Source organism: Poecilia mexicana, unplaced genomic scaffold (genome assembly GCF_051168715.1).
Source record: "Poecilia mexicana isolate PSO_F unplaced genomic scaffold, ASM5116871v1 scaffold_4, whole genome shotgun sequence".
Classification (NCBI taxonomy): Eukaryota; Metazoa; Chordata; class Actinopteri; order Cyprinodontiformes; family Poeciliidae; genus Poecilia; species Poecilia mexicana.
In genome coordinates, this window is record NW_028263373.1 from 28,407,757 (window position 1) to 28,423,783 (window position 16,027).

At 38.0% G+C, this 16,027-nt stretch overlaps 1 protein-coding gene across 2 annotated transcripts in view; it reads right to left on the reverse strand.

Moving 5' to 3' along the window:
• Positions 1–14,723, reverse strand: part of shroom2a (shroom family member 2a) — a 47,382-nt gene extending 32,659 nt beyond the window's left edge. The window contains exons 1-2 of one of the 2 annotated variants that reach the window (XM_088005156.1): positions 14,425–14,723; positions 10,437–10,638 (exon numbers count right to left, since the gene is read on the reverse strand). In XM_088005156.1, the coding sequence (XP_087861282.1) occupies positions 10,437–10,634 (198 nt within the window). In that variant the 5' untranslated portion in view covers positions 10,635–10,638; positions 14,425–14,723. Of the gene's footprint in view, positions 1–10,436; positions 10,950–14,424 lie in introns of those variants that run through there. The other variant, XM_088005157.1, reaches the window with a different exon arrangement.
• Between the last annotated feature and the right edge of the window lie 1,304 nt (positions 14,724–16,027).

The window sequence follows — 16,027 nt, forward strand, 5'->3', positions numbered from 1 at the left end:
CAGCCAAGATCAAACCATGGTTCTTTTCATTTTTCTATAAGGGAGCGGTAAGCGAGGTTGGACAAACGGTTTTCATGCTGGCTGGCAAGATTCCTGAGCTCGTCCTGATATGGTAGTGGATTTTGTGGAGAAACAGCCTGATACATTCACATAGTTACAATGCTGAAAACGGATACAAAACACCTGGGATTACTCAAGATGGAAAACTATTCCTGTTCAACAAAGCCGTGAGATACATTTCAGTAAAGCAGAGGACATAATCAAAGTAAAGCTTAAGATATCAGTGAAGAGGCAAAGTAGGAAAGTTGCTTAAAGAATAAATGTTTTCATAATTTTTTTTTTTTGGGGGGGGCGGGGGGGCATCTGGTGATCCAAATCTGTCACTCAAAGCAAAAGTAGTCTCATCTGTTTAGGATTCATGAAAGTTTAGTCTAAAAATGGCTAACTATGTGAAAAAGACAGGAAATATAACCATCACAAATGCATTTGTCCACATTTAAATGCCAACAACAACTCATTTAGTAAGGGAGAGCCTTTAGTTGTCTAAAAAGATAGCAGTTATTTTACTTTCACTATTTTGTCTCCTTATCTCGTCACCTACATTTTATTTTTTACAAGGAAGTGTCTTTCCAGAAAACCAATAGTAGAACTAGAGCTGCATTGACTGGCCAAATGGTGGATTTGGCCAGTTTTCCCTTCAATCAGCTCTGATTCATCATTAGCATGTTAAATGCTGAAAAGTTCAATGCATTAAGACTAAGCACTCCCATAAATTTTGATGTAGGATTTAAACTGCTTCCTATTTTTGTGTGTATTATTGTCCTGATAAAATCAAATCAATAGAACTGACCAAAAGTTTTTCTTCCTCCTGGATCATTCAGATTTTTGTAGCTACAACTGTGCTTATTGTAAGACTGCAGCTTACAATAACAGAGCAACTGACACATTTATGGTTAGGTTAGACACACACCTGTCAAGTTTTGGACTTGAGAATATGGGAAGTTTTGCTGCCCTGTACAGAATTATATTTTGTGGCACAGCTTTTCCAAAAAATGTAAGAGTATTCCTTGTGTCAGTGCAGTAGATGGAGGTTGTGTTTAATACAACAGTGCAGACAAAGCAAAGTGGCACAATAAATATTAGTTTTTAGCTCAACAAGTGTGAAACGGACAGCCCTGATTTATGTTCAAGTCAAGATCATGCCATATCAATAATGCATTACAAAGTGTCTTCTAGAAACTGTATTGTGTGCACAAAAGACTCAGCAACATTCCCAGAGCTTCATGTTAATCTGTTCTTTTTACAGGACGCATTACTCAATGGGAAGAAGACACTTTAAATAATAGCAGGAGCTTCTTCAAAGAAAACATGAAGCTCAGGTTCATTCAATGTTAAAACTGGAGAGTGTCTGCTTCTCTAAACAGTTTTCACTCCTCCGGACTCCTGACAGGCCTGAGCGTTTCCCTTGTTGTCCGTCTTCCTCCAGGCTGTAATCAGTCCAAAAGCAGCTGTATCCTAAACCGTATCCTCAAAAAGGAGTTGCCTTGTGTCATGAAGGGAAGGATGTGGTGCCACTGAGGGTGAGGAATGTGTCATTTCTGCTGACAGATGTCCTGGGCAGCAAGCCGACACGTCACTAAGCTGACTGACATTATAGGTTATCACCTAAAAGCAACCTTTCAGACGTTAGGTTTGTATTAGTTCATAAGCATTGTGTATATAAAGCTGTAAGGCGGATATTAAGCTCTTTCAAGTGAATTGTTACACTAACTTGACAGTCAATAATTACGTGTTGCATTTGCACGGCTATTTAAGAAGTAAATCTGACCTTCCTTTTCAAAGTTGATCTTTGCTTGAAAGTAAGATTAAAGAATGATAATAGATAATCCGAATACAATGTTTTTTTTAAAAAAAGGAATAATACACAACACTTTGACTAAGTCCCATTTGATTCTTTGACATCCTGTGACCTGAGGTTGTGTGTGTGGGCGACGGGAAAGAGCTTTTCTAACATTTTCTTTAAAAGATTACAAATGTACTCACAAATGTACTGAAATGCAAGGAAAAAAACAAAAAGAAAAAAAAACACTTTATTGGCATAAATAGCTACTATAAAGATGATTTTGTAGTCTTCTAAAAATGTTGAAGGTCAGTGAGGCACAAAAATAAAATGCATACCTATATTTTACGTAAACTCTGATAAGAAAAAAAATATATAGTTAGAAACAAAAACACTGTTGTATTTGACACATCCATACTAAGTCTGATGCGATAAATCAATTAATTGTATGATAAACTAACAGGAGTTTGATGAATAATATTTTTTCAGAGGCATCATGATCCATTTTGTTTATGGTTTTGGTTGTGTGTGGTACTTATTTCCATCTTATTTGTTGCTTGTAGTTGTTGTGTTTGACTTTTAATATTTAAAATGTCTCCCAGTACCAAGTGTTCTTTACAAAATGAAAGTTTATTGGTCTTTGAAAGGGCAAACTTGCATTATTGTGCGCCATTATCAATGCATTACTTTAAAGCAGTCTCAAAACAACATAATCTTTTCTAGTAATAATTACTGAGACCATTTGTCGTCCAGCAAATTTTGTTATCCTGACAGGCCTAATGTGGATGCATCATGTTGGTAGTGGTTGTTCTTTGACAACAACCATTAACTGTTTACATGGCGCATTCAGGTACCCTACGTTGTATCTGAACACAATGAGGAATTAGAGACGAAAGGTTACGAGTGAGCTTCCCGAAGGAGTGTCCCATTTCTTAGAAGAATACCTCAGCAACGACCCAAATGAGGTGGAGTGGAGGGTAGATGTAGAAGTAAATGAGATTTTCCTTTAAACATCCTACGGAAATACTTTGACAAACAAGTTTTAAGAAGGAAATGCTAAATACAAAGACTTTTCTGTTCTCCTCTGCCCATTGCTTACTTGAAGTAGCGTCTTAAACTCTCTCACAGACACCCACACTGGGTTGCAACAAAAAGGCTGGGAGCAATGAAACAATGCATGCTGATAATTCTCTGCGGGTTTGTCACTAGAATGACTTCTTACTGCGTATTACACCATCACTTGATCCTTTGTTCATGTAGAAACAAAGCTTACAATGACTTGGAAGTATTTTGTAATCCAAAGTAAGTGATGGAAAAACCAGTATCTGCGCTGTGGTAAGCTCTCAGCATTTCTTCTTAACAGAATAAAGTGTAATTAAATAAATTAAACTTCCTGGTTCCAAGGAAAATGTCACTGTTTAAAATCCCAAATTTAAACAGGAACTATATCAATTACTTAAACTTACAGATTTAGCTACATTTTGAGATATAAAACAACATGTAACGGTGTATTGTTTCAATTCATTAATGGTTTTTTATTTTAAATGAATTAATCAGATAAGATTGAACATCCAAACAAATAATCACTGATACAGGTGAAGTGATCAGAGCAAGGCTTAATAACTCCACCATTACTCCATTATGAATCCATTAGTGGTTCAGCTGACAAAATCAAAGCTGAATGTAAAAAACACTACATAGACAGCAGTCCAGATGCACAAAATGCATTGCAAAAGAGTATTAATGAAGTGTTAATAAAATAGGACTCTAATAAATTTAATTATCAAACATCGCCAGAGATCATTTTGTCCAACCTGTTGTAAAAAAAATTATGTAATCTGGCTAATGCATTTGGTTGATAAGATGGCGCAGGAAAATATTTATGTCCTTGGCCATAAAGACCTCAAAGACCAAAAAATCTCCATAAATATGTTCTCACAACTCTGAGGTTAACATTTGGTTTGTAAGTTCTGGAAAGAACCAATTAAAACGAGATAAAATTTTTCCTCTTCTCGTCTTCCCAACAGGGATTTGGGTTAGTCACAGTCAAACTCTGACACAAACAAATAAGTTTGTATCAATTGCAGCGCACACCTTCACTCTGTTAATCCTTTCTGTATTCTGAGAAAACGCCTAGAAGTCTAGAAGACAATGTTTCGGGATCCATGTCTCAAATGTTACACTGAAGGACTTTAAAAAAATATGGGGATTCCAGTCTGCTTGGTCGGTGTGTGAGTGTTTCTGTGAGCAAATGTCAATGCAGTTTGTTTTTATTGTAACTATGCTGCTGCTGTCATGCACAGGTTTCCCTTATAAAAGAGATCTTTGATCTCAAAGAGACTAACCTGGTTATATAAAGGTTAAATAAAAAATAAAATTCATTGAAGTCTTAAGATGAGCTTTCATTCATTATCAAAAAGAACTACACTTTTAATAATGAATGCAAAAGTCATTCTCCATCATCCAGTTGATTTTTTAAAAATTAATTTAAAAAGTCCAACTCTGGTAAGAAGCTTTACATAATAAAAATGGTAACTGTTTTACATTGCTATAAAACGATTTATATTTTGAAAGGTAAACATGACGGTGAACACTGGGGGTGATTTGGTTCCAGTTCTGCCCGTCATTAAAATCCATTTCTGCTTCTTGGCGTTTCCCTGCCTGAGGTACGGCTCTGCTGAACCAGCTTCCTGCTCATGTGTGGTTCAAAAAAATAAAAATGTTTACACACTAAAAACTGCCTTTCACTCCAAGGCGTATAAAAGCAGCCAGCTTGGAAACTGCAACACTGAGGAGGAACTACATCTCATAGGCGGTACTGAGTGTTTTCATCAGCTGAGTGCGGGAGTCAAACTCAAACATGCATGAAAAAAAATCAAAGTAACAGTACAGTGTTGCTGATGATAGAATAACATCATAACATGATGTAAAGCTCAAAAAAGTAGATTTTACATAAAACTGCCCCTTTAATTTACAACATTCTGAGACTGTTAGAACCAGGATTGATTAGCCCAACTGGGCTTCTTCTATGAGTTTCTAAGTTGGTCTGGGTTCTTCTGAGCCAGGATGAAGGGCTCAAAGAAGAGACTCTCATTGTGACATCATCAGGTGTAAGTCATCCCACCAGAGAAGGTCAGAAAAAGTGTGTTTGTACACCATCAAGGCTGAAAAACACATTCAGGGAGAGATATTTTAAAACAAAACTAAATATATATCTACCAGGAAGCAGTTCTTGCTCACGGTTACCAACATGAACTATAATTTACATAGACAAAAAGACAAGGAAGCTTTTGAAGTGTATAATGTCCTTAAAAGGGATAATTTTAAGAGCGCATAGAGTTCTTCTGAACTAGCAGAACAAGAACATTCCCCTTTAATAAATACTGTGAACATCATCTGTGGGGTAAAAGAGTATTTTCCCTCAATCTAAAGTCATGATGAACACTTTGTCCAGAACTTTTAAGAGTGAAAGGCGTGCATATGTCTGCATGAAAAGTATAGTTTCTGACTATGTCAGCTTTCACGTAGCAAGAATGCACTTTACCTGAGCACTAAGTGTTTATTTCATATGACATTTTTGCAATATCGCCCACCTCTCCTGTTTAGCGTCCAGATTTTAGTGTAAACATGGTGAGTAACGTCTGTTTGTGATTATCGATATTAACATTTTTGTGCACGTATCATTAAAATCACTTTGAAAATTCAACTAAATTAAACTCACAAAGCAATTTATTGAACTTCATGCTAATGTTAGCTAATCCAATTTTTTGCTACCATTTCACTGTATCTGATAATGAATGAACCTGTTTACTTTAAGCAGTACAAGTCTCTCTTAACATGCAGTACAGCTCTGTTTTATGAGGACTTGCCTCCAGCAACACACACACACACACACACACACACACACACACACACACACACACACACACACACACACACACACACACACACACACACACACACACACACACACACACACACACACAAAACAACAGCTATCCATTTTGAATCTTATCTGAGCCATCAGCATACATACTGTGCTCTTTAAATCCTCTTTTCTCTGGAGGCTGAGCAGGCCTGCGGCACTCAAAACTAGCCCACAATGTTGCCACACAACAGTTTCAATAATTGGTAAAACCTGTTTACCTGGGGGTGATTTATCGCAGCATGTAAGAACAGAGTTATTTCTGCAGCAAGTCGTCTGGTACTGGTTCAGAACAAGCCAACTGTGCTTTTTCCCTTATAAAGGCTGTTCCTCACAGAGGGAACACATGTATGAGGTGCGTGCCCAGATGTCTCGTGTAAAACAGGATTATTTAGGTTTATTGAGACTAAGAACTTTAAGTCCACGAGGACCTTGAGCATAACCTGAGCTATGAGAGGAATCTGGAGAATTTTAATTAGATCCAGGATATTTTTTTAACCAATACGGTGAACCTGTCATCAGACTGTTGGACCTTTGTTATTACATTTCCCTGAAGCGAACTGGAAAATATGCAAAGAAGTGGGAATGCAACAGACAGAAATGTGGATTCAAGGGATGTTCATATGCTAAAATGCAGAGATGTTTGCAAACTTTATTTACTCAGTTATATCCAATCAGTCTACCTGAATATAACACTTAAACATAAAGCTGGAAAATTTGCAGAAATCTTACAGGGAAAACATCATCCTCTAGCTTTTCTAGATCATCATAAATCAAAGAGGAAAAGAACAGGCCTCAAACATTTTAAAACAAATCCATTTCACGACAGCATACTAAATCAAACTCATTTTAACTCTTATCTGAGAGACACTAAAAGAATGCATAGCGCCAAGCTTTGCTTAATTCATCCCATCCTGTCATTCCGACAGGCTCCTGGCTACCATTGATAATTCACAGAAAATCCAACGAAACTCCAAGATTCCTTCCCTGTTCCTGGTACCGCTAGCTATACTCCTCAGGCTGAACTTCAACCAAATGCCACAAAGGCTAAACATCCAACAGAAAACTCAAAAAACAGTAACAGAGAGGAAGGTTGTGGTGTTTAAAAGAACCCAACAACTAAAAAAATGGGTGCGAAGTCTAGACCGACCATCTTCACAAATTTTAATCTGATCAGCCAGTGCAATTAGGTGGATAGCAGCCAATGTAAAATAAATAATAAAGAAACTGTCAAAATAATCTGGAACAAACCTTCTTTCAAATGGTTCAGAAAGCATAACTAGAAATTCAAATAATATGTAAAATAAATAAAGTGCAACATCATTCAGCCTAACCCTAACCCTACCCTACTCTAACCCTAAGACTAGACTAAGGCCCTTGTTTACACAACAACAATTTCTGGAGAAAATGGAAGTGTTTTGTTGTGTTTGTACTGTGCATTTACATGAAACCACTGGATGTTTTCTTTGACAACGGCACAGTTTGAGAACGGGTTCCAGAGTGCGATGGTTCTGAAACATACCAGTGTCCGTTGTCTTGTAAACAGAACAAATTGATCTTTTCTTTCAGGGAATTCCCAGCTCATGCATAGTATGACGCAAAACATAGCTGCTTCCTATGATCCACAGAAGAAGAAGAAACTTCGTGTTTCCCCATCAAATACGGTTCCCCCAGTGTCTCTTCACCGCTCCGCACCGCCTAGGTGGCAAAATACATGTGTGCTTGTTCAGCGCTCTTATCTAAAGAACTAGGGACACCGTGAAAGCTCAAACAACGTGTTTCAGCAAAGTTATCCCACTTTTTTCCAACTGCGCCCTAATCAGACACACATGGTGCGTGTTTTCCACCAATATCTGGGGGAATGGCATTTGATGGGGAAACGTGAATCGACGTGCTTTCAAGTAGAACTTTTTTTCTTTTTAAATACATGCGCACTGACTTTCAAAAGAACCTAGCGCCAAGTAGTGGCACCTTTTCGATGCATACCGTTACTGTGTAAATGTGTTGACAGAAATGGAACAAAAATTCCATTTTCATCATTGTCATGTAAACAGGGCCTAAATAAACATGCCCTAATATATCTGACACCTTATTAGCGATACCCGATCTACAATTCTTTTCCAATATCGGGACTGATACAGATATTAATATCCAATCAGTGCTTCTCTACTTGTACAGCGAAGAAAGCAGTAAGGATGTGAATACTTTTACAAGTTCTGCATAAGAACGTGGAAAAAACCGAACCTTATCATCTGATGCAAAACGGTTGGCTTCTGTCAGCTCTTGGAGCTTAGTTGTTTTGCTCAGAGAGCAAACATTAACAATTACTTTGAGTCTGAATTCAACCACTAAGCTGCAGTCAATAATTGACCTCCACCTTTCACCGATACCTGCCTCCAGTTATACTTTTAAACCTGCAGAAAGTCTAAACTTAAAAACACATTTAATCATGCTGCAAAAGACCAACACAAACCAGACTGTAAAAATCTGCGTGTACGTATGCTGGAGTTTTACTCATCTGTAGTGAACTTTGGACCCCTTTGCAGCAATGCAGATATGACAAAACAAAAAAAAACCCTCAAGAGAACCAGAAGCTCCTGACTAACAGTTGCTGGTATTTTACTGTGTCAAATTAACAAACAAGGTCTTTCGTAGTAAATCATTAGACGCGCAGCAGAGAAGTGAGGCCACATGAGATTTCTGAGGAAGTCTCCCTCTCAGTGGCGCTGCACACATTCTGCAGCCAAACACAGCTATTTAACAAGGTGACGACATACAGCAGTGACAAACTGCAGCCTCTGCTTCGCTTTATGTTTATGAGGTTTTCTTCCACAAATCACACATGACAAGAGTCATGCAGGCTTACTCCAACAGAGACGTCCAAATGCATGAATGAATGAAAAAGACATGGTGAGATCATGATCAGCTTTTAAATTCAAAAGTTCAAAACCATGATTATTTTTCCCTTTCTGTTTTCTTTTTCATTACAAAAATGTCTGGACTTCTGCATAAGCATAACCGCCATGTTAGTTGATGAGGTGTGACCTACAGGTTACAGGCTGATATTATACTTCACTCCTACAGTTATAAACAACTGGTTCATGTCAGAGATCCCACTAGACAAGACAGAGAGCTCTGTGTCCGTCATATTAAAATTAGTCATCCTCATCTCTGCCGTGCACTTTCACATTTCAGTTTGCTGTCCATGTGTGACATGGGGAAAACATTCTGCTTGTCAAATACAGTCAGCTGTAAAGAAATCAGAACATTCAGAGTTTTGTAACAAAAGTGTCTTGCAAAAGCATTCCTACTCCTTTGGGATTTTATGTGATGGAGCAATACAAAGTAATACATCGCTAAAGTTGAAAAAAAAAAAAGTTTTCTATATTTTACAAATAGAGACTTGAAAAATATCGCCTGATTTGGTATTCAGAAACACCTCCCCCCCACATACCTCGACTCATTACTTCCAAGAAAATACTCAAGACTAAAAAAGTATTCTGTATAAGGACAACTGGAGTACTCAGTAGCTGGTCATAAAATCTGATTAGATCTTTTTACAATGATATCATACAGATAACAAATACAACAAAATTCAAAGCAGAAGAAACATTTTTCCAACCAGGTTTTATTTCAATACAAAACACAGTGTTTATATATAGCAGAAACAAAATAACTTTAGAAAAATGAAGCTTGTGCACAAGCAAGAAGTCTCACTCTGACGTAAACTGCAGCCATCGGCGTCTTGTGCATTTTTCTTTAAAATATGTTTGCTCTCCATTGGGGAGGTTACCTGCAGTGAGTAAACTATCCAGGGGATTTTACTCAACTATGGTGCAGTAACACTACAATAAGTATTTTTCTCTCCAAAATAAGACACTCTAGTAAATATAACAAACAAACAGTGTAGATCTAACTAGTTACCACCCAGCTCTGATTTTAAGTCTCTTGCAGTGTGTCTCTACAAGATTTGTACAACTAAAGGACAAACCTTTAGCTCACTTTCTTTAAAGCATAACTACTTTGGATGGAGGAAGTTTAAACATTCATTTTCAAGCACTGCCACAGATTCTCAGATGTATTTAAGCCTGGCTTTGACTAGGCCGACATCACCCACAGATGCCAGAAGCAGTCTCAAACCCTTTGCAGCCTCTCACAGATTTCTTTCATGATTGTCTTGTTTTTAGCTCTGTCCACCTTCCCGCCTAATCTGACCGGTTTCCCCATTGCTGTTGAAGAAACTGTACTCCAAAGCATGATGCTTCCACCACCGTGTTTCTCGTGGAGATGGTGTGTTTGGGGTGAAGCGCAAACTTAGTTTTAAACAAGCTACTTTTATAAAACTGTGGCGTACTTATTACTTTAGACCAACATAATATAACATAATGTTGGAGCAAGACCTAGAGGAATCCTGTTAGTTTACAAGTCCAGAACAAACTTAGACAGTACCATAAACTTAACACTTCATAACTATGCGCTACTTTGTATTGGTCTTTCACGTAAAATCCCAATGAAACACATTGCAGTTTGTAGTGGCAGTGAGACAAAATTTTAAAAACAATCTCATAGCAATTGGCTACTTTTGCAAAGTACCACATATGACAATAAGCTTTAACTTTAATTCACTCTGAAATGTATAAGGCAGTGTGTGTGTGTGTTGTTGGGATTTACCTTTGTTATGAGCAGAGGCTCCCGATGCTCCAGCCCTCCTCTGAGTGTAAACCCCCACGGTGCGCCTCCCGACAGAAACACATGCACCGGTCTCCAGCTCTCCACATCTCTCGTCCTGTGATCCAGATCTGCAGATTTCTGCGACGCATGCCAAAAACTTTCTGCTTCCGGATAACGAGTGGCTCCCTCGGCATCCATTATACTGTTTACCAAAAACAACACACAAAAAAAAAAAAAACACAAAAAAAGGAAAAAGGGAAAAAAAAAACAAGAACATTAAAACATGTCCACTAAACAGACACAGATCACATAACTCAAAGCGGTTCTAGTACAAATACTACAAACTGATGTTTACCAAAGGAATGGGGTTTAAGAGGTTTATTTTCTGACCCAGTCTCCGGTTTCTGTTTACTGTTGTGCTTCAGCTTCGGTGTTATGTTGATTAAAACCAGCTACAAATTTTGAAGCGTTTCACTCGACGTCAAGATGTTGACAGTAAAACACAAGAGTCGCCGCAATCATTTTAGATAAACCGATGAAAAATCTCAAGCACTGTGTCTTTAATTGCCAATATAAATCATGCTTTCTTTATATACACATGTTGCACTTCCATCTTCTCCTCCATTATTTCCCAATTTGCAATGACTGCTTTAGGCAGGATTTTGTTTTTGTTATTCCTATGCCCACACAGTAAATGGATAAAAGCTGGGCTATGGCAAGTCTCTGTTATGGACAAAAATGCCATTTAACTGAAGTTTTCAAATAATATCAAAACATGTCATTATGTTCCAGTATGCTACACGGTTTTAATTCAGTTAGAAATCAAGCTGTGTACTGAACTGCATCTCAAACAGAGGTTTCTTGGTGATTGTTTCCATAATGCAACCATAAACCCCTGTCTGTGGCAAACAATGGAAAACTGATGTCACTGTTGGGTTATACAGTGAGTTTTTATGGCAAAGTTAAAACTGAAAGGGAAATACATTTGTTAACTTCTGATAACAACTGTAACAACTCATTCATATAAAATAGCAGTGTTGTGGTACTCGAAGTTGGTCTTGGTCTTAAGACCGGTCTTAAGACCATTTTTTGATGGTCTCGGTCTCGTCTCGGACTCGACCGCATTTGGTCTCGGTCTTGTCTCGGTCTCGGGCGCTGAGGACTCGGCATTTTATTTCAAGACCAGTCAAGACCGCAACTGTGAAAATATCACTAAACATACAGCATTCTGTCCACTTTATTTGTTAACATCTTTGTTTTCAGTGGATGCAAAACACACCGATTAAAATCCAAGCAACTACGTGTTTCTGTTACTCCCCCCACCCTCCCCACCTTTTACTCTCCCTCCTCCTCCCCTCCCCACCTTTCACTCGCGCGCGGCGCTCCAGGACATGCGCAGTGGTTTCCTCTCAGCGGCAGAAAATGTTTGTCTAATCGTCAGTAATATAATAGCGCTGCATAAATAGTAAGAAATCCGATGGCCACAGCTAACTCAGCAGCGCTTCGCTTTCACAGATGGTGGGGACAACGTCTAACTTTTTTCGTCACTTAGAAAAGTAGCTCAAAGAAGGTAAGCTCCGTTAACGTGATGTTATCAAAGCTAGCTGTACAGAGACACATAAGCATTGTGATGAAAAATGTTATCACTCACTGTGCTGAATTATTGTGCAGAGGTGTTGACTGACTTGTCGCATATATGGGACAACGCTATGTCCAAAAGTCTGCAATATAGTGAGGTGACATTCAGAAACAGTCGATTCTTCTCCACGGCTCTTTACTTATTAGATAGGACTGGAGTGTCACTCACTGAGAGCCGTTGTTCTATCAGATAGCCATACGCTGTCAGGTTAGCATACATGCATTAAGCATTAAGAAATCCGACCGTTAGAGGAGTTGTCAGTTCACCATACGCAGCAAGTTATGATGAACATAAGTCATTAAATTGTTTTCAATGATAACTATATAGATATACATGTGTTGTCATGGTTTCAAAGTGTATTTAAAGCAGGTCTGGCTGCAGCTGGAGTCAGCTACAACACATGCCCGTGTAAAACTCACTTAACCGCTAAGTCAGGATGCCATACAACTGTTAATAACAAAGTGTATGACGATCTACGTCATGATTCTATGTTGTTGATTAAATGAAATCTTATGGTAATGACATGTCTGACAGATATAGCCGGTGTTCTATCACATAGCCATACGCTGTCAGAATAGCATACATGCAGTGAGTACCATGCCAGCGCATGCGCATTAAGTCCGACCGTCAGTGGAGTTGTCAGTATACGCAACAAGTTATGACGAAAATAAGTAATTAAATTGTTTATAATATGACATAATGTGATAACTAGATGGATATACATGCGTTGTCGTGGTTTCAAAGTGTGTTTAAAGCAGGTCTGGCTGCAGCTGGATGCCATACAACTGTTAATAACTGTTAATAATGATTTACGTCATGATTCTATGTTGCTGATTAAATAAAATCATATGGTAATGACAGCGCATGCATATCTGAGCTAAGCGTACGACTATCTGACAACGTATGCTGATCTGACAGAACACCGTGAGTTCGTGTTAAGAGTATGACGATCTGACCTGACAAAACACCCGTTCTTTGTTCTTGTAATGCTCTGTATACAATGCATCATTATTTTATTTTATTATGTACCTTAATATTTAAATTAACAAATAACTAAAACACAAGAACGAAAGAGCACAGAGAGCATGCACAATGCTCTTTGATTGTTTTTGTTCAAAGTGGCAGCTGTAATGTCTACCATGGTGCCAGACTACCTGGCTTCATGTACTGGGATAGAGAGTGAAAACAGTCACGATGAGCGCCTTCTGTTTGGTTACTTCTTGCTTGTTGCTCCTTGGTCAGTGTTCATGGTTGAGCGTTATTTACCATCAGGGCATTGCCTCAATTGCTATGTTTAATGGTGCAGACAGTGGTGGTTTCTTATATGAGCAATATGGGCAAATGCCCAGGGTGTTATGTTTTTAGGGATGGCACGAGACCATCACACTTTTTAGCACATAAATGGAATATTTAATATTGGTAAAATGTATTAAGTATTTAATATCTAGGTGTTTTATGGTAATATGGATCTTTCAGATTATTTTGAGAAGCAATTTCGATCATATTTTACATTTTATTGTGTTATGTAGCGCGGGCCGCTGGTCTTGGTCTTGACTCGGTCTCGACTTCCCTCGGTCTTGGTCTTGACTTGGTCTCGGACCCCAAAAGTCTTGGTCTTGTCTCGGTCTCGATACACTCTGGTCTTGGTCTTGTCTTGGTCTCGGGTTAGGTGGTCTTGAACACAACACTGTAAAATAGAATGTCGCTATATTGGGTCGTCAGTTGAAGAGATAAACTCATTTGCATTGCATTCTTAGGATCCTGAAAACATTAAAAATAACTCTGGAATAATTAAAGGTAACTACAAAGTAATACATTACAATAGTTTTAAGCAAAACGTTAAAATACTTTTAACAAATTTAAGTTAGATAAATAAATTTTAAAAAATACAGAAAGTTGAGCACAGCTGAGTATTTTTTATTTACGTTAAGTTATAGAGCTCTTAATTTGAAAAGAGCACGAATACTCAAATTAAATAGTAACTTCCCTTGTTGAGGGGGGATGATTATTTTTTGTTATTTTTATGTATAAAACGTAGTTGTGCAGGACGGATGTAAATGTGTGGCAGTAAGTACAGAGCTGCTGTCATAGTCCAGACGCTCTGAATTAAACTTAATGCTCTTACATGAGAGAGAATTAAACACATTATCACTGTCGTCGACCGACAATGAAAAAGAAACACACGCTCGGCTAGACGAATAAATAAAGTTACACAGACCTACTTGTTTACCAAAGAAAGCCTTATAGAAAAAAGAACAAGCTCTGCCAAAAGGTAAGCTTCCTTTTTCGCAAGTTGTGTTTGCGAATAATATTATTCCCAAACTCTCGCAGCGGTACGACTGGACTTACCTGGAAATTCAACTTATGGATAAACCGGGGTGAACGGGAGAGCTTCGTCGGGTGGCAGGCAGCTATATCCCAGCTTTACCTCTTTACACATACTTCATCTTCTCCAACAGTTTCTGTGACCAAACGACTCCTTGGTCTTCTTAATTAGACGCCAGGCGATACTTCCAGTCGAGAATGTGTCCAGTTCGGACCGCGACAGTTCAGTCCGTCTCCTGCTTCATGCATACAGTCCCACAAAGAAACGCTGACACACTTCTAAGAGTTTAAATGAGCTAAGCTAAACCTAGCTCTCATCCATAGACAACAGGGATAACCGGTGTGGCACGAGCGGCACACGCGTGCCATCTACCGTTAGTTGGTTAGTTAACACCAGCCACTGGATAGCTACAGGTGGACCTCTGGCCAGGATTGGGATGAAACACCCCCTACTGGACATCTGACGCAACAACACAAACCACTGACCATCAATAGGATTTCTATTCTATTCTATTCTATTCTATACTATTCTATTCTATTCTATTCTATTCTATTAAGGGAATATTTAGAAACACTATCTTTGGACATAAAAAATGTCCATCTACGTCGACAACAAGCATTTAAACTTTAAAATATGTATATCGTTTAAAAAATTAATTAGATATAAGACATAAGAATCTAACAGAGGAAGATAGATCTACAAAGCAAAGCTGAAAAGTTGCATATAATAACATGTAATGGCTAAATAGCAAATGCTAGAAATAAAGAACATAACTTACCAGAACATTTCTGTATAAAATTAAAAGGGGCCTGCTAATGTATGCTAGTTGGAGCATCTGAGGAAATTAATTGATGAAAATGTCAGGGTTTGCCTTGTGCCAAAGATCCAATCGCTCACATGGACACAAGATAATGCAAAGCGAGAGTTAATCTATTAAATAGATTGAAGATGGATAAACTAAAAACATATTTCATTGTCTTTGTGAGCTTGCTACTTTGTTATGACTGTTTTAATATTTTTTATTAAATTAAATATAATTCTTTATAAGTTTATAGTATAGAATTTTGTGTATTTTTTTTTGTCCAGGTTGACATAAAAAGTGAACTATTGTGGGCCGATTGATACCTGATATTAATACTTTAATATTACATGAACATTTATATGGGAGGCCCCAATATAGTCTTGAACATGAAAAAGAACCGTATAGTCTTAAATCTCTGGGGGGGTGGAAACTCATTTTAATGGATGCTTTAAGATTATTTGTTTTTATTATTTTGTTGTAACCGGGTTAATTAAAAGAACACCCCACAGTTTGGTTGTTGTTGTTTTGTTTTTTTGTTTTTTTTCCAGCTTGCTGTCCTGGTTTAGCCTTCTTACTCATTGGTGGCAGTAATGCAACAAATTAACGTTTGCTAGAAAACAAGACGAAAAAGACGTAGCAGGAGGAGATTGCTCATTTTTCCCCCTGCCATTCACCTGTGGGGTATCACGCTGAGCAGAAAGCCATATTGAAATCCACCACAGTGTATACGTTTGGCATTTTAAGTACAGTATTTTGGTTTTAGTCCATAAAAAGGGGAAAACTAATGCTTTGGAGGCACGCTAATAACTGACGTATAAAAACAC